Source organism: Schistocerca nitens, chromosome 4, assembly GCF_023898315.1.
Source record: "Schistocerca nitens isolate TAMUIC-IGC-003100 chromosome 4, iqSchNite1.1, whole genome shotgun sequence".
Taxonomy (NCBI): Eukaryota; Metazoa; Arthropoda; class Insecta; order Orthoptera; family Acrididae; genus Schistocerca; species Schistocerca nitens.
This window is the reverse complement of record NC_064617.1, coordinates 658,270,022-658,288,357: the sequence shown is the minus strand read 5'-3', so window position 1 is coordinate 658,288,357 and position 18,336 is coordinate 658,270,022. Positions and strand designations below refer to the sequence as shown.

General features: G+C 44.0%; 1 protein-coding gene across 1 annotated transcript; it reads left to right on the top strand.

The window, feature by feature from the left end:
- The first annotated feature begins 246 nt into the window (after positions 1-246).
- On the top strand, positions 247-16,839 carry LOC126252488 (uncharacterized). The gene is made up of 2 exons (XM_049953383.1): positions 247-751; positions 15,835-16,839. Exons 1-2 carry the CDS (start codon positions 247-249, stop codon positions 16,233-16,235), a joined length of 906 nt encoding a protein of 301 aa, XP_049809340.1. The 3' UTR covers positions 16,236-16,839.
- The last annotated feature ends 1,497 nt before the right edge of the window (positions 16,840-18,336 follow it).

Genomic DNA, 18,336 nt, shown 5'->3' with positions numbered 1-18,336 from the left:
GCCCCCCGCATTGCTGGGGGTCCGAGCCGAAGGCACGCAGGATGCTGTACGGTGCGCGTCGCGTCGCTTCACGTCACGTGGTGGGGAAAGCTGGGCGGCCCGGCCCGGCGCTGAGCGCTGCTCGGCGCGTCGGTGGGAGGGCGCGACCACGCGGCTCATAAAAAGGGAAGACGCCAGCCACCGATACGGTCACTCAGCTCCGACCGACTGGCGAACGTGAACGCGAACACACTCACACGGCACGCCATGGGACCAGCGATGCGCTCACTGCTGCTCTTACTGTCGCTGGCCGCGGCGGCCTTCTCCGCCGCCGTGGTCCCGCCGGTGGCCGTCGAGGACAACGAGGTGGGCGTGGAGGGCCGCGGCGTCTCCGGGGGCGGCGACGGTGCCGGCTGGCGGCTGGCCGTCAAGGTGCTGGCCGACTGCACGGAGCGCGGGGACCTGGTCAGCTGCCTGGGGGTGAAGACGGCCGCCGCGCTGGGCCGCGCCGCCCGCATGTCCGACATCAAGCTGGCCGACGGCGTGTCGTTCGTGAGGACCGGCGCCGCCGACGACCGCGACGGCGGCCGGGCGCTCGCCTCCGAGGCCGACATGCAGAACGCCATAGACAGCCAGGAGCCGGCCAGCCGCAGCGACAGGCTGGTCGACCTGGTGATGGAGGCCGCCGGCAGGTTCCTCAGGACGCACTCCCTGCAGTTCAAGCTGCCCGACGAGATCCCGGGACAGATCCAGCGTGCCCTGCAGGATGAAGGTGAGACCACCAGCGTCGGTTTCTTCTTCAGTTTTTGTCTTACTTTCAGTACATTCTGCCTATTAACTCGTATACTTCGAATCGTTACTGCTGTTTTCAGTTTGCGATTTCTATGTTTCAGTATGTGTACTATCAAACGAACCCTTCTTCTACTCAACTTCTTCCATAAATTTCAGTTCTTAATAGCACCTCAACAGCTATCCAATCTTCAGCGTTCTCCTCTAACACCGCATTTCAAAAGAGCTTCTATTCTCTTTTTTCCCGAAATGTTATCGTCGACATCTGACTTCTATGTAAGGCTACATTCTAAAGAGCATCAAAAAGTCGCTCTTATACGCTCTTTTTCAGAAAATGAGTTTTGTTGTTATTGGCAACCTGCGTTTTATATCCTTTTCACTTCCGCTACCGTCAGTTATCTTTCTGCGTAAATACCAAAACCTATTTACGATCCTTAGTGTTTCATATACTAATCTAATTCCCTCCGCATCGCTTAAGACAGCTACGTTCCACTACCCTAGCTGTACTTTTGTTGCTGTTCATCTTATAACATCATTTCAAGACCCTTTACATTCCGTACTACGACAACAACTACAACTACTACTACTAATACTTCTCTTGCATGTTTCTTGCTGTCTCTGAGAGAATCACAATCTTATTGGCATAAGAGAAACCTTAAATTTGCTAAATGACGCCATGTTTGCTTTCAGCTGTTACTACTTTTATTTTATTATTGCAATTTCTGCATTTATGTTTTCAAGAATCTACAAAGCGTAATACAACGTACCGGGATCAATGTAATGTGAGATTAACAGTATGTGCAGACGATTCTGCAATTTGTTAACAATGGTATACTCATAAGATTTCTGCAGTTTGAGCACGGGGAACAACGTAATATGTACGCATATCAAAGAGCCACCAGTCCGAAATACATTATAGATCATGACACATGCTGTTATTGTTAGTGCACTATGTTAATCATGACATGTTCACATATCTCAAGTGTCCACTTCTAATAGACTTGAGTCAATACCTAAAACAAATCTGGGGTCCGTTTCTTCATTGAGTATCTATTGCGGTTTTTCTTTGAAGGCACAAGAAATCTCAATTCAATTTAAATTTTTCATTTCTTCTCCCTGTTATTTAATTCCGTTTCCAGATTTCTCCTTTTTCATTTCACACTTTCTTAAATGATTAAATACAACATGGGTAGGCCACAGTCCTGTCTCACTCCTGAGCCAGTACTTTCCTTTCTTGTCTTTTGACTCTTATGACTCGAGATTCGTTACTGTTCAAGTTAAAAATAACTTATCACTCCCTATATTTAATCCCTGCTAGCTTCAAAACTTCTAAGAATGTGCCCCAGTCACCTTTGTCAAAATATTTCTTTACATTCACAAATGCTATAAACGCAGCTGAGGGTTTGCATATGCTGCCTAAAATAGTAATACTTTTGAATCTCTTTATGTTATGCTAGTGGCAGTACGTTCCTCAACAAATTAATGTTGAAGTACTGGACATAAAGTCAATCGTCAGCTGATGAAAACTATACGGAGCAATTCTCTCCATGCAGCTACGGGAGAAATGCGTTCCTGACCTCCACAACTCGACGGCGCTATGACTCATACCTCATCGTCGATCACTGCTTATGGCGTATACGTGACATACATTCCTCAAACACTTGCACGATCGTTCTGTGTGGCAGATTACACGAAGGGAAACGTTGTCCCTGTGGCAGTGAAGATCCACCCTAGTCTCTGTTGAGCCTAGAAGCGCCAATTCTTCTGTAATCCTCGACAGTCCATAACATATGCGTCTTGCACCGATCATCGCTTCACGTTCTAAATCAGATGACTAATTACGTTTCGACACTTTCACTGTACACTCCTCTGCAACAGAATGCTTGGATATCGTTCCTACACTTTCGCCTTACGCGACGTCTAACCGCAGCGTTCAGGTCTCATACACGGCTCGTCTTCAAATGCGACAACCCTCCCCTTGACTTCTTGTTTCCCAGCCAGGTATGCAATTCATCTCGAGTCCTGACGTTGTCACATCCAAGATTACGTTAGAAACGTGCTCGTACTAATTACACGTACTTAATAATAATAATAATAATGTTCAGTGTTTATACTATGAATGTTCAGTGTTTGTCTGACGTGATCGTAAATATCGTCCCGTAGTTTAATTGCTGTTCCTTGCCATCGACATTTGTGTTGAGAATGCCCCATTCAGTAAAAAACTCTCATACTCTATTACAAACCGTAGTAAAAGAGTTCCTTCAAATGTTATAGGCTTTAGAGACTTAGCTGCATGTTCTTCTGCTGGGACCGTTGTTCCACTGTGACACTGCATTTCATTTCCGGACACAGATGGAGCACATGCTGTGGTTGTAAATGTTTTTGTTACCGTTTCACAACGATACAAATCGTTGAAAGCTCAGCACTGTCATCTGTTTTAGTTTGCATTGTACCTGCTGTAGAGTTAAATCGATATGAAATGCTATACATTCTGTCAGAAGAAGCGTACAACGAACAAGGCCTGACAAGTATAACATTGCTGCTACCTAGGACAACGACACCATATCCGTATAGACTGTTCGCGGTCTCGTATTAAAAATAATAGCTGCTGCATATTTTGTTCAATACTTATCAAACATAACAGATTATTCAGGAAACACCAACGGACGCAAGGACTGTGTCAGTTATCTTTCTATTATTACCAATCCAGTTGACTTTTGGGCCGATTCATAAAAAGAGATAAATAATTTCATGATGTTAAGCGCTAAAAAGACGAAGCAACGGAAAAGAGGCAATACTAGTGAAAGGATTTTAGAGGAATTATTAGCCAAATGGGGTCCAAAAGGATCAAACTTTGGACCAAAAACTGGTTAAATCATCCCAGTTTTCAATGCATCGTGGTCTACATGGACTCTACATTAAATACTGAACTGCCATTTAGTGTCCCCAGTACACTCACACCAGCAAGTTATTCACTTTGAATCGGAGAATATCGTTAAAGTACAAGTATCAAGGGAAAAAAAGAAATAAGTAGTTTTCCAGTATCATCATTGCGAGAAGTTGTCAATGGTTCAAATGGCTCTGAGCACTATGGGACTCAACTGCTGTGGTCATAAGTCCCCTAGAACTTAGAACTACTTAAACCTAACTAACCTAAGGACAGCACACAACACCCAGCCATCACGAGGCAGAGAAAATCCCTGACCCCGCCGGGAATCGAACCCGGGAACCCGGGAGAGAAGTTGTCATTCAGGACACTTGCTGCGATCTTTCTTCAAGACGACGGTGATGCTTGTCTTACAACCCGACGAGATATGAAACTTCCTGGCAGATTGAAACTGTGTGCCGAACCGAGATTCGGACTCGGGACCTATACCTTTCGCGAGCAGGTGCTGCACCATCTGAGCTACCCAAGGACGACTCATGCCCCCTCCTCACGGCTTTACTTCCGCCAGTACCTCTCTTACCTTCCAAACTTCGCAGAAGCTCTCCTGCAGGAGAGTTGCCCGCGAAAGGCATACGTCCCGAATTCGAGTCTCGGTACGGCACACAGTTTTAATCTGCCATGAAGTTTCATATCAGCGCACACTCCGCTGCACAGTGAAAATTTCATTCTGGAAACCCGAGGAGATGTCATATGCAGAAGTTCCAGAGAACGGATGTTTATTCATCTAAGTCGCTGGGTTACCTAAAGAAGATATGTCAGTAATAGGTACTGAGGTGGCTTTCACTTTTGTGCGAATAGACAGGTATGACTGCGCAAAATTTCGATATATGCCGCACACCCGACCCTTTCTGATCAGACTGTTCCGCGTTAACCGTCTAAAAACGGACAACGCACAGCTCTCACGGGATGTGCCGCCCTCACAGGCAGCAGACGCGAAGGTCGAGTAGAATGCCACGCTGGCGGTAAGTGCCCGCATGATTACCGAGCGGACGTGCGGAGGTGCAGCGCCCGAGCCGTAACGGGAACGCCTAATCGCGACACAGGGTGGGGTCGCGACAATGAGCGCCGACCCACGCGCTCCGTCGTGACCCACAAGGCAGGCGGCACAGTTCCGCGGCCGGGGTGGCGTCTTCTCCGAAGCTCGAGTTTCGGCCAGCATCCGGCTGCGCCGCACCTCGGCCGCTTCTCGGAAGGCGATCAGCCGCGGACGCGAGCGTCCGGTGACGCCACCGGCCGGTACTTTCTCCCGCGAGGCCCGATGAAAGTGCCCTGCCCCCCTTCCACTGGCCGCGCCGGCTATCGTATTACCCGTGGTGCTGCGTGGGTCGTGACCGCGACTGGTTTTAGCCACATCTCGTACAAAGGCAGCGGTAACGAAATCGGAAGACGCGGCGGTCACAAAGGCGTTGTGAAGCAGACAGAACGCTCTACTTCAATACGCTGATGTCATTAGAATTACAGCACCAGAAAATATATCTAGTGAAGAAATATTATTTATTGCGCCTACATAGTATGTTAAGAAGACTACACGATTCAGTTGATAGGTCGTTTGCGGGTATACGGGCTGTGTCATTGAGTCCACACAGCTGCCACCTATGACAGCAACGATGGTTATGAGGCGGCTGGAAAGACATATACGGTTACGTCATCATTTATATCTCTTGACGATACCACTCCGGCTTTAGTGAACATCGTCACATCAAAAGTATCCGGACAAGTATTTGTGAGCACTAGTGAGGTTGGTGTCCAGCCTTCGCCTCTACGGCGGCTTTGCTCGGAGTGCTTTCAGCGGGCTGTCTGAATGTCTGTGGAAGAATGTCAGCTTGAGCAAGAGCCGAAATCAGAGAAGGTAGTGATGGACGTTGGGGGGTGGAACAAAATCGCCGTTTTATCTCATCCCAAGGGCGATCTCTCAAGTTTTCTCGGTGCGAGTGATCAGTAGTGTGCTTCTGGGTGCTCTGCTGCGTTGTTGTTTAAACATTTTATGCACAGTACTTCGACCAGTTTTTGTTGAAGTCCAGGCAGCGAGTACAGATAACAGCTAAACTCGCAACACATGGAGAGGACGGCTGGGTCGATTGTTGAAACAACAATTCGGCAGAACAACCGTTAATCCCAGAGGTGCCCCTTGCGGACCAGATCGGGACTCAGTACAGACGAGTCCAATTCAGGAATGTTACTGTCAACAAATCATTTCCACAGAGACGTTGCATTATGACAGAGTGCATTTTCATGCTGATGCAGTCATCGTCTCCGAGCTGCTCCTGCTCATCTGTGCGCAATATGTAATGATGTAAAATGTTTTCATCCCCTTCCACATTTACCGGTCTGTTCAGCACAACGAGGTGAACCACACCCTAAACAGGAAACACAGCCGCACTCAGTAACGCCACCTCCAACGTCGCTCACTGTTGGCACTATATGTAACGGCGGGTAACGTTCTAAGAGCATTCGCCTAACGCACTAATCCTTCCATCTCATTGCCACGGGATATAAATCATTCCAGTTCACTAGAATTCAGTCATCTACCGTCCAATGACGTTGCTCATTACACTACCTCAAATGTCGCTCAACATTGACAACAGAAACGTATGGCTTATGAGACGTTGCTCGGCCATTGTGCTAGCACGATTACTGGTAGCGCTTTTGGGCTCATGAGTGATTCCTTCCACTGATTTCGTGCGATTTTGTACAACTACCCTCCGCAATGCCCGACGCTCCCTGTCCATCACTACATGAAGTACGCCTGGTCTTGCTTTAGCTGTGATTTGTACATCACGTTTCCACTTCACAGTCACATCATCAACAGTCTTCTTGGGCAGCTTTAAAATGGTTGAAATGTTATACCTCGATTTGTTCAAAATTTTCAAATGGATGTGAATTCCTAAGGAACCAAACTGCGAAGGTCATCTGTGTCTAGACTTAAACACTACTTAAAGTAACTTAGACTAACTTATGCTAAGAACAACATACACACACACACACACCCATACCCGAGGGAGGACTCGAGCCTCCGGCGAGAGGGGCCGTGCAGTCCGTAACAGGGCGCCTCAAAACGCGCGGCCACTCCACGCGGCATCGATTTGTTACATCGATTTGTTACTCAGATGACATCCTACAACCAGATTCGAAGTAACTGAGCTCTCCTGTAGACCCAATATGCCGCTACTGATTCTCTGCTAACAACGCAGCAGTACCCGCTTCTTCTTATATTCGCGGGTCTGCCTCTCATGACGTCTGACGATAGATTCTGCATTACGTAGTTGTGTCCGAATCAGATAGTGCAATAGGACATGTTTTAAACGGGTCTAATGATGCGCACTTCAGAACGAAATAGATAGTCTGACAACTTTTGTTATCATGGATTGGAATTGTAATCCGTGTTGTCCCAACTCTGGCCCGGAATTCATCAACTTTGGCTCTGGCAATTGGTTCTCTGTGGGTCAGATACCTGGAGAACATGCTGTCCAAGAGAACAGGCCAATAACCTGTGCACTGCCCGCATCTCGTGGTCTTGCGGTAGCGTTCTCGCTTCCCACGCCCGGGTTCCCGGGTTCGATTCCCGGCGGGGTCAGGGATTTTCTCTGCCTCGTGATGGCTGGGTGTTGTGTGTGATGTCCGTAGGTTAGTTAGGTTTAAGTAGTTCTAAGTTCTAGGGGACTGATGACCATAGATGTTAAGTCCCATAGTGCTCAGAGCCATTTGAACCATTTGAACCTGTGCACTGGAAACATGCGGTACTGCGTTATCTTGTTGAAAGTTAACGTCACGGAGACCTCGACTACAGATTAAAGGCATCGGATTTAACATGTCAGAAATGAAACGCCAACCGTCCAAATTACTGGTCTCCTAAGTAGCGCACCAAATGGTGTACCTGTTTGACATTGGTGAATGCAATATCGCGACATCCATTCTCCTCAAACACTCCACCCACAGGTACGCCCCTGTCTACGAATGACAACCCCACAGTACTGAAAAGATGCTGAAAAGATAGGAAACAAACCACTTTAAAATGGAACTTTGAATAAGTTCATGAGATGTAATCATGTAAGTCATCGCAGTCGGAAGAATCACGATTCGGCACTCAGTTTTTCACGAATCATCAGTACAGCGCAAATCTACTCAGATGAAACACCGTCCCTACATCTTAATCCATTTCAAACCGTAACAATTTATCGAGCCACTTTTTCCAAAGAGGTGATTCCTACCCGGGCAAACAAAAATTTAGCTCCAGACTGACGGTTCCAAACCGCGCCAGCATGATATTTCTCCAGACATAGCTGCATATTCCTTTGGTGGTTCGGTCATAATTTCATTTCCACATCACGACGACAGTGTAAATATTTAGTTAAAGAGTACTAGGAGCCATGAAATAAGAGATAGAGAGAACATTTCATCGATCTTAGTGCTTTTCCGTAGAGACATCCTCTCTACATTGCTTTAAAGACAGATATTGTGCCTTCTCAAAATTCAAACTTTAATCCCTCCGTTTCCGTGTTGCCGTTCCCCTTCCTCTCAACAGTTACGTACGTGTATTTCGTCAGCCATATCGTCCATATGTCTTCCGTGCGGCAGCCATCCTCATCTCACCTGCGTCGCACTATCGACAGAGACCGCAAAGTAGTCTCTTAAAGACGCACTTGGACAAAATTTCTCGAATGAAACGAAAATGTCGGTGAAATTTTATCATTAACAAAGCTCGCGATTCCACATTCCCTCTCTCGAAGGGGAAACGAAGAAAATGGTAAATGAACGTGTCACTGGCAACGACTTCATTGGAGGCAGAGCACAGCCTCGAACAACACAGGAATGGGAAGAAAACACCCAGGCATTCGCCCTAAGCTATTTCTGTAATTCAGAATAAATCTTGGTGATCGGATGAGGATAAGAACGCCTCGTGCCTTGGTGGCGTTGCCATATTTTCCCATTAAGTATTCCTATAACTGTCACCCGTGGTCGGATTCGACCCCAGACTCTGAACCATGAACGTAGCTCTTGTAGGGGGGATTTACATTTGTTTCAGATATTTTTATCCTACACCACCTAACATAAGAAGAGGTACAACTTACTATTATTTAATAAATTAAATGTTTGTATCTTTACCAGTTATGAAGGTCTATCGTTTCAAAATCTCTACAGCTGAAATAGCTGGTGAAATATGAATGAATGAAAGTGTTCAGTACAGGTCTTTAAGGGTTTGTGTGAAATAACTTCCACACTTTTAGTGGTCACTTAGTGTACGCAGTTATAAAGGGAAATACTGATTGGTACTAAAAAATTATAAGTAATGCTCGAATTGCTTATTCTTTAAACTCTGAACCACCAGTGGTCATTAGGATGTTCTCACAAATTCGACGTAAGCTTGCTGATGATTAGACTCATTCCTTTCGTATCACCGAAATGAATTCTGCGGTATATTTCATTGCGCTGTGGAAAGTTGGCTTCATTCCAGATCTTGATTCTGCATTCGATTATCTCAGATCATCGTTAATGGTAGACTTGGGAGATAACAGCTAAGGGGATGCTGTTCAGCAGTTAAGAAATGGACGGAATTAAACGATGAAAACTAGAGAAAAAGAAGGAGGTGGAGAGGACGGCGCCACAGCCAGCTAGCTGCCTCTCACGAAGCTGGTGCCTGGCTCGACAGGAGGTGTCGCCCGTCATCTGTTTAGCTAACGGCGTGAGAGCACTCTGTGGACCCAGCGTCGACACGCGACCAGCACTTGTTTGCTTGGCCGTGACTCGCGTCTCTCAGGAGTCGCTTCCTAACACCAAGTACCAACAACGCGTTGGGAAGTGATGTATAAAGAAGGACTGAGTGGTACTCCCAGCATCAATAAGGAAGGTGTGCGAATACCAGTGTTGAATCCTCAGCATATAAACGAGTGAGCGTCTTCGTACCTTAATTACTGAGGTATTACCCTGGGAGTAGTGAAGTTCGTGATATACTCGTAATAATATCCGTATGGAGACCACTGTCTTGATTCGACATGTGGAGATGTCTATATCTTTGTCAGTAATTCGAGGTTCAGCGTTGACTAAATAGGCAAATAGTACAGGTATTTCTAGAATTTTACTTCAGACAGATATATTTATGGTCCAAATGCGACTTTCAGTAATAGCGTGACGCTGTGATTGTCTCTGACTACTGCCTTACTGAAGTTTATATTTTCATCGAAATAAGCTATTAGTTCTACTTTGCTTCCGTTGTTTTTCTCGCCGTTCGAGGCTATATTGCGAAACACTTACAAAAAATTTGTGGATATAAAGGACTGGTCATCGCTGGCCACTACTTTCTTCCATCTTCCGGGCAACATAGAATCCGGCGGCGGAAGAACTGAGAGTCTTTGGAGAGTTCTATGAATTGATGCAATTTTGTACCTGTTCATGCGGCTGGAACTGCTGGTCGGCCAAGTCTTGTTCCAATGATCGGAAAAGGTGATAGTCAGAGGGAGCAATGTCTGAAGAATATGGCTTGTGGGATAGAACTTCCGTTTCCAACGTTTCCGATTACGTCTGTAGAGCAATGTCATGCCGAAAAATCACCTTCTTATTTCTTTCGCTGTGTTGTGGTCGTCTGTCTTTCGGTGCTCGGCTCACGAGCATAATTTTCTTTCGATAATGTTAGCCGCTGAGTGTTTCTGTCAGTTTCAGTAGTCTTTAAATTCTCTCTTCCACCGCCATTCCTGTCTTTGACGTCAAAATCACCGTCCTTGAAACCTTGAAACCATTTTCTGCATGCTGTTTCACTAAGAGATGACGAAAATTGGGCTCGTAAGTTGACACATTCAATCGAGAATAACTTTATGATGCACTGACAAGCCGACTAATAGTTTGGCGGAGTTTCCTTTACAAGCGGTTAAGCTTATTACACGACACTTACGACCCACCACCTGCACCACCACTCGCCGCTTCCGCCATCTATTGCAAAACGGCAGAAGCAAAGTTGTTGACCTTATATGTTTTTAAGCTCACAGTCTTCAAAAACCACCAGATTATAAGTTTCAACAATCCAAGTTGGGAGCAGGTTACCTGACTTTTATATTGCAACGCTATTTCTTAATTTTGTGAGAAAATGTCAATATTCGTATTAGCTCACACATGTGATACAACACTGTCTCCTGAAGAACCTTGAGAAGACGTAAAAGTTCCTAACATCTAGTTTGAAACGCGTTTTCTTAAATGCTACGTCAAATTCACACGGATGCCCCACAATTAATCATGTAATTACTCAAGTGTGGCAGCTTCTCTTTCATAAAAACGTGTTAAAGGCGTTACTAATAACATTTTTAAGACTTGTTTGTGAGTGCAGTTGTTGCTATTTTCTATCGTTGAACTCCTTTACATTCCTGTGTCCAAGAGCAACGACCCGGACAGAGGAGAATGGACTGTAAAGCAATGAAAGAGGGACACGTGACAGAGGAGAATGCGTCTCGTTTTACGGGTCCTTTACAGCCTCATTTCCGGTAGTCAGGCATGTAAACGGCCAGCTCGAAGACGTGACTTCTCTGGAAACCGTTAAACGTTTTGCGTCCAGCACGGAATAAATGTATGTCTATGAAGCTAGGCTCGGGTGTGAACTTCATGACTAACAGCGTATTTAGAAAGATATTCATACTCCAAGGAATTTCCAGTTTACGATAGTCTGCTTCCGGTTAAACTGTAAGAATACTGAGTACAGACAACATTCTCTACGGACTGCTAGTGGAACAGTTTTCTTTCTGAAGGTGCAATGGTCGGATACAAAAACCAAATTCATTTTGGATGCGTGGTTCTCATCTTAAATATTGTTCTTCACAAGTATTCATAATTCTGTTATTGAATTTTTTTCACAAATCATTATTCGGTGTATAGTGTGTATTTCTGGAGAAAATTATAAAATACTTGCTTCTTCGTCAAGGTTCATAAGATCCAATTGTTAGCACATATTAGTTGTCAAATAAGTATATTTGTTGGTATTACTATTGTAGATCTATGAGCAAATGGAGCTGATTCCATGAAAATGCATGTATTTATTTTATAAAATTGCCTCGTAGTTCTTTACTTTGTTATCCGTATTTCCCCTCTCACTTCTGTTCATACAAGTTATTCCAACTCGATATTTTGTACATATTCCGCTAGTGATTAACATTCTCGTCTCCATCGTTCACTTTGTACTCTCACTTGCTTTTATATCAGGTTCAAATCTCATTTTGTAGAGCTTATTCTGCGTACTAGTTAAGTGAATATGAACATAACGTTATTGTTTTCATTGCGGTGTCGATACTGAACACTGCAACACACACCTAGTAGGATATTCTTTGGATACAGACCGTGGAAACCTGTTCTCATTTATTTAGAAATTTTCCTGTAGCTGCTCGCGTCCAATATAGTACATCGGTATACGTCTAACTTTTAACGCATTTTTATTCTTACAGTTAGATTTTTCCAGCTATTGCCCACATTATATTGCCAACAGTTGAATGACCTCTACGAGATATCGTGGGTGGGTGGAAGATATGTGTGACGGAGGCGTCACAGACCGTTACCGTCTGGTATTCCCTGTTTCTTTCGTCTCATTACGATGACGGACTGCAAACGGGAGTCCTCACAGTAAGACCGTGTTGACCCCTGCGTCTCTGATGCCCTGTAGTGTTACTGGATGAAGTTTCCAGACATAGTGCCGTATCTTCAATTTGTCCTCGAGGTAACCTCTGTAGCACCTAAAACTTTTTCTGCATGAGTTTTGGTTTGAACTACTGCGTAGATGACTTCCTTTGAAGATCCCATCTACGGGTATTCAGAGCATATCTGCAATGTAACACATACTTGTGTTGTAGCTAGTGGATTTACTGCTACTGTGGCGAGCAAGACTGAGGGCCGGTTTAAGAAACAAGCGACAGAAGCCGTTTCTTTGCGGCGCAAAGCTGTGAGGGACGCTCGAGCCGCCACCACTGTGGATTTTTTTATGCAGGACGTATGAGAACTCGTAGCGGCCGTTTTGGGTGCCAAGCAGAATGGGGAGGTAGGGGAGCGTCGAAGTGTAAAATCTTTATACAGTGTGTACCATAACTGGTAATTATTGAAAGTGTACGAATGGAAAGGGCGGCGGCCTACCAGATATTCTCTCTAAATACAACAGCGACGACTTTCTATAAGGGCACAGTACTTCTGTATTGCTAATCCGCGCTAAACGGCACAGATTGATGCTGATGAGCTCGAAATTCACATTATTAGAGTATAAAGAACATTGTTTATCTGTATTCCTTTGAAAACATAAATCACTGCCTAAACTTCCGATCTATGTCAGGAAGTCAAAGACTCGTTTTTGCAATCTGTGGAAGAAATGCTTGCTTCTTGTACGCAATTTCTTAGGACATATTTCACCAGAATGTAGAAGAAATGATTACGAACGTTTTCTTTTCTTTTGATTATGTATCGAAAGACTAGTATGTTACACAAAAGAATTTTGTATTACAGTTGACAGTTTCTGAGTTACATTCTGATGATAGATACACAGAATTCCTAATATATTCTCAGGAGTTATTGCTCCGATTCAGTGGACAGCCAAAGATTTATAAGGCGTTTCATACATAACCAGACAATTATTCGAACTCAGGCCCAAAAGCCGGCCGCTGTGGAGAGCGGTTCTAGGCACTTCAGTCCGGAACCGCACTGCTGCTACAATCGCAGGTTTGAATCCTGCCTCGGCCATGGATGTGTGTGATGTCCTTAGGTTAGTTAGGTTTAAGTAGTTCTAAGTCTAGGGGACTGATGACCTCTGATGTTCCATAGTGCTTAGAGCCATCAGGTCCAAAATGCAAACCGTTAATGGAGGAACGACTAATATACTCGTATCAGCTTTAGTGATAACCATATGAACTAAATTAAGGTCCAGTAAAACTTTCATGATTAAGAATGTTCCCATGTTTCTGCTTAGTTCTCACCAAAGCTTGATTGGAAAGCTTCATTGTGGTCTGCATCACATGAAGAAATGCATACTGTGCAAGTCAAGGTATCATTAGACCAGAACCACTAGTGCCAAATGAAGGAATACTTCAAAAACGTGCAAGGAGATGGCGATGTGAACCAAAACCAAACATTGATGATGTTTTTGTTTCAATAAAGGAAACGCGTTGGGAAAGAAAAACACGTTTTTTGTTGTCGTCGCAAAGAGGAATTTAAAATATCTTGAATAAATATAAAGCATCTGTGGATAATATGACCACGAGTAAGTATAAATAAAGATTAGAAGTACGAACACCAATTAACGGACATACTGTATGTAATAAGTGGAAAAGAAAAGATCAGTGAAAGATAGGAGACGTCAGAGGAGAACCTGAAAAATGATTGGAAGGTTGATGAAATTAAATTATCCTGCGACGTACTATGAGCTAAAACCCCGAAATATACTTCAACGCTCAATTGATGTTAAAGTCATCAGAGGAGGGCGGAACCTAGAGTCCCAGCAATTAGTGTGTCCCTAAGGAGGGGTGCTACACTCAAAAGAACCGCGTCTCTGCTTTCGCGTTTCCAAATTTCTTGATACATCATTACGTCACCTCATGCAGTTACTTCAAAAGTGTCATTATCACCTTTACATCAAACAAGAACACATTCGTCTCCTTCTTTTTCTAATGGTCAGTAGTTTCTCTGCTGATATTACTCCATATTGTGTACCTTCTGATATCTTGAATGGCGTCCATGCTGTAATATATCTTCCTCAATTGCTTATAAATGTGTAAAACTCTGGAAGTAAACTAGCAGCCATTGCCACAGTTCTTCATATGTTTCCTTGCCATTTGTTCACAAATACAGAAAAATCAAAATGGCATGCTCTAAAAGCACTCGGACCACCAATGATTTACTGCTTAGCAAGTACAGCTGTTACGTCAATAGTAACACCTTTCATATTCCTATAAAAAAAGGGGTAGTAATACTGATGAGAGAAGCGTTCCTCAGCCTGTCGTCCTCAAGCGATTTCCTCATCTGAACATATACTTTTAAGGGAATGATTCAAGAATTTGCACGAAATGATTCAGCAAAATTGCTAAACTTCAGTCTCCTGGCTGCTAAGGCTCTTAACTTACAGTAAAAGCGTTCCAACTAGCCATCCAAACAAGTATACTCCACAGGCAACTGGACAAGGTAGGTGAGATCCATCTAAGCAATTGTTTCTTTTGGTAAATGGCCAGATTGTAGTGCATTATTTCGTACACAACAGTAAGGAACGGTGGGCTACAGAATGGTATAGCAGTCGTCGCAGGGAAGGTGAACAGGAGCATATATGTTTAGCGAACTTGCAAATGTAATAAACAGAAGTTTTAATTAACTTGTAGCTCTGTCCAAGCATTGCCAAGAAACTTTACAAAAGAACAAACAGCCATGAAGTCCAGCTATTACAAGAAGTAAACTAAAGTGCATAATGCAGCTTGAGGCTCCCGCTGCTAATGCACGAGCGAATTTTCTAAGGCTGACTAAGACTGAAGACTGTAGAGGACTAACTGAGATTGGGCCGCGTAGCTACCGCCTGCAATGTGATATCAGGGCCGCTGAAGGCGTGGCCAGCTGGCACACATCATTGGATCGGATGGGTGTCCTTGTGACCGTTATCGGTGTGTGTCAGAAACGTGCGTTTCCATTAGCTATTGTGATAGGGTGCTAACGGTGGTACCGTTCTGTGATACTACACAGGTCATTAAGGAATTTTTTCTTTAGGTAGCTCCACTGTATGTTGGCCACATGCGTGAACTGGTGTCGCAAATCTACATCATCCAGAATAGATGTCCTGGCTAGTAAGGCTCTTCAATTAGCACGTAAAAAATTTTGTGTCCACTGTATCCCAGTTAAACACCCTGTCAGTTAAACACCTTGTCAAGCTACATAGGTAACTTGACAAGATAGTTGGGAACCATCTGACTAACTGGTTGTGCTACTAAATGGCATAACGTTTATGGAATTTGATCATTAACTAGCTGCCTGGTTTATATCAAAAGTAAGGGTATATCACAATTAGCCATACTGACATGTAAGCTGCATGGGTACCCATTACAGATGTGTTCATCTCAGCTTCAATTTTCATAAGAAACAGGAAAATATGAAATCAGGCACAAGCTAACTGCAGCGTTTACTGTCCGCAGGCCGTGGTAAGAAGAAGAAGCTGCTGAAGGCTCTGCTGCCGATCCTGCTGGGCGTGGGCGCCAAGATGTTGCTGCTGGTACCCCTGGGTCTGTTGGTGGTGGGCGTGTTGGCTTTCAAGGCGCTCATCGTGAGCAAGATCGCACTCGTCCTGGGGGCCGTGCTGGCGGTGCAGAAGTTCCTGCGCGGCGGTTCTGGAGGCAGCGGCGGCGGCGGCTGGGCCGGGGCTGGAGCGTCCGGAGGTGGCTGGAGCAGCGCGCCGGCCGCAGTCGGCTCCGGCTGGAGCGCTGGAGGAGCGTCCAGCGGGCCCGGGGGCGCGCCCGGCGGCTGGGGCCGCAGCCTGGAGGGCGACGCACAGGAGATGGCATACAGCGCGCACGCGCCGCGCCCGCACCAGGACTAGCGCCCTCTCCACCTCCTCCTCAACCCCCCTAACTTATTCGTTATTTATCGCCGAGTGCCTGCTGTGTGCCTGCACTGAGTCTTTCAAGTGGACACAATCCATTCAGTAGACAGCTATTATTTTTGATCACTACTTTGTAACAATACTTAGGAAGTACGTAATTACAAAAAAATCTGATTATTAATACAATTATGTAAAAAATACACCTAGAGTCTCCAACTATGTCACGCGGACTTCTCATGCGTTACTTATAGCAACTGTTTCATAGATCGCTATAGATGCAGTACCATTTCGCCACTGAACAGTTCAATACGTACCAAAAACGATTTGGGAAACAATAAACGTTACATAAGAGAATCACCTCACTCCATTAATAAGTGACACTTTGCATCGTATCTCAATTCACGCACTATTTTCGCTTGAAATATGTGTAATTACTGGGACTGATGAACGAAAAGAGGAAAAATTTTCCTTCAGCAACCGGCCACAAAGAAGACTGTCCGAATGTTATGTTTATAGACCATCTGTATGAAGCCCATTTTACCTTTACGATAGCTGTAGGAGTGTATTTCATATGTAGTCCTCTCTTAACACTGTTTAAGAATTGTCCTAAATATACTTTCATGATGAATCCCAAGGATTCAGTGTAACAAATACTTTGTTGTGTTATCAAGTGTAATTGTTGATATTGTAATAAAGTTTTTTAATAGAAAATCTGGCACTTACATAGTTTAGGTATTACATACATTAATTTCTCTGTTGCTGTACACCTTTTCCTTATTTATCCTTCACAGATTTCCACAAAAGAATGCTTACGCGTAGAGACGGATTTTGCTGAACAATATTACCTGCAGATGAACGTAAAATCATTAAAAGTAACATCTTATCATACAGGATGCTAGTTTGTCGAAGATGTCAAATAAGAAGAGTATTTTTGGTGTTCTCTGTGACAAAAATTCGCTGAAGATATTTTGCAGAAACAAGGCCCATGTGGTAATAAACTGTTAACTGCTCCTCGTTGCCACTGGAAAAGACCGCCATCAACAATGAAAGGAACAATTTTCACAATGCCAGATATTCCTCCTATCAAACAGTAAAAATAAAAATGAATAGCTCCTAATAGAACGCCAGTCAGGAAGACATCTACAAGTAGCAATACAGCGTCACTGGTTCAATACGTTCACAAGACATTGGTTCTCAGACTTTGCTGATGACTATATTGCTTCCATTATCTACTTCAGCACAAACATCAGGTCATTTTTAATTTTACTTGAACTGGGAGCTATGACCTTGCTAAATTACCGTGAAGTTTAACGGATCTCAAAGGACTTTTCATTTTGTACCTTGCTCTCATATTTACAAGTCTTTCTGGATTTTTCCTTTACTGGGCCCTGTGTTGTGGGGAGGAACCACATACTGAAACGAATGAGCTAGATGGTAATATGAACCTTAACGACACACAAATACAATTCACTACAGTTTCGTAAATGAATATTATTGGACTGCAGCATAACCAAAGAAAACAACTGGTAGCATTTCACCTTATACAGGAAGGTAGTAATCACAACTATCTAATCACCTCATATCACATAAATAAGCTAGCTACAGATCATTACTGCTAACCCTGGACAGAGCACCAATGAACAACACATGACTACAAAGAAGAACTAAGGAAAATAAAGCACATAGCACTGGAGAATAGCTGCAATACAAAGACAGTACTTAAAATAAACAAAACACAAAAATATATAGAAAAAATTACATTATCAACCAGACGTAACACAATGCACATCAAATCAGCAGACATCGACACACGTAACAAAATCACACAGAGAACAGACAATATCAAAATGACAGAGGCGTAACACGACATACCAACCAACAACACACTAGATAAGAACTTTCCGCATTACCCACTCATACATATAACCACTTGCCTTAAACAGTTGTTAATCTTTGTATGTGAGACGCAAAAATATGAGCTGTACAGCCAGATTTTCAGAACATTAAAACGTGCGAGTAATATTCCCACTAAACATTCACTGATTACCTAACACCACATACAACAATTGTGAAAATTGACTTGTCTGCTCGCCTGACA

Excerpts from the sequence above, each read along its gene's own strand:
- LOC126252488 (XM_049953383.1), top strand. The coding sequence starts at position 247 with ATGGGACCAGCGATGCGCTCACTGCTGCTCTTACTGTCGCTGGCCGCG. Across the intron at positions 752-15,834 it reads GCGTGCCCTGCAGGATGAAG|GCCGTGGTAAGAAGAAGAAG; the intron begins GTGAGACCACCA and ends TACTGTCCGCAG.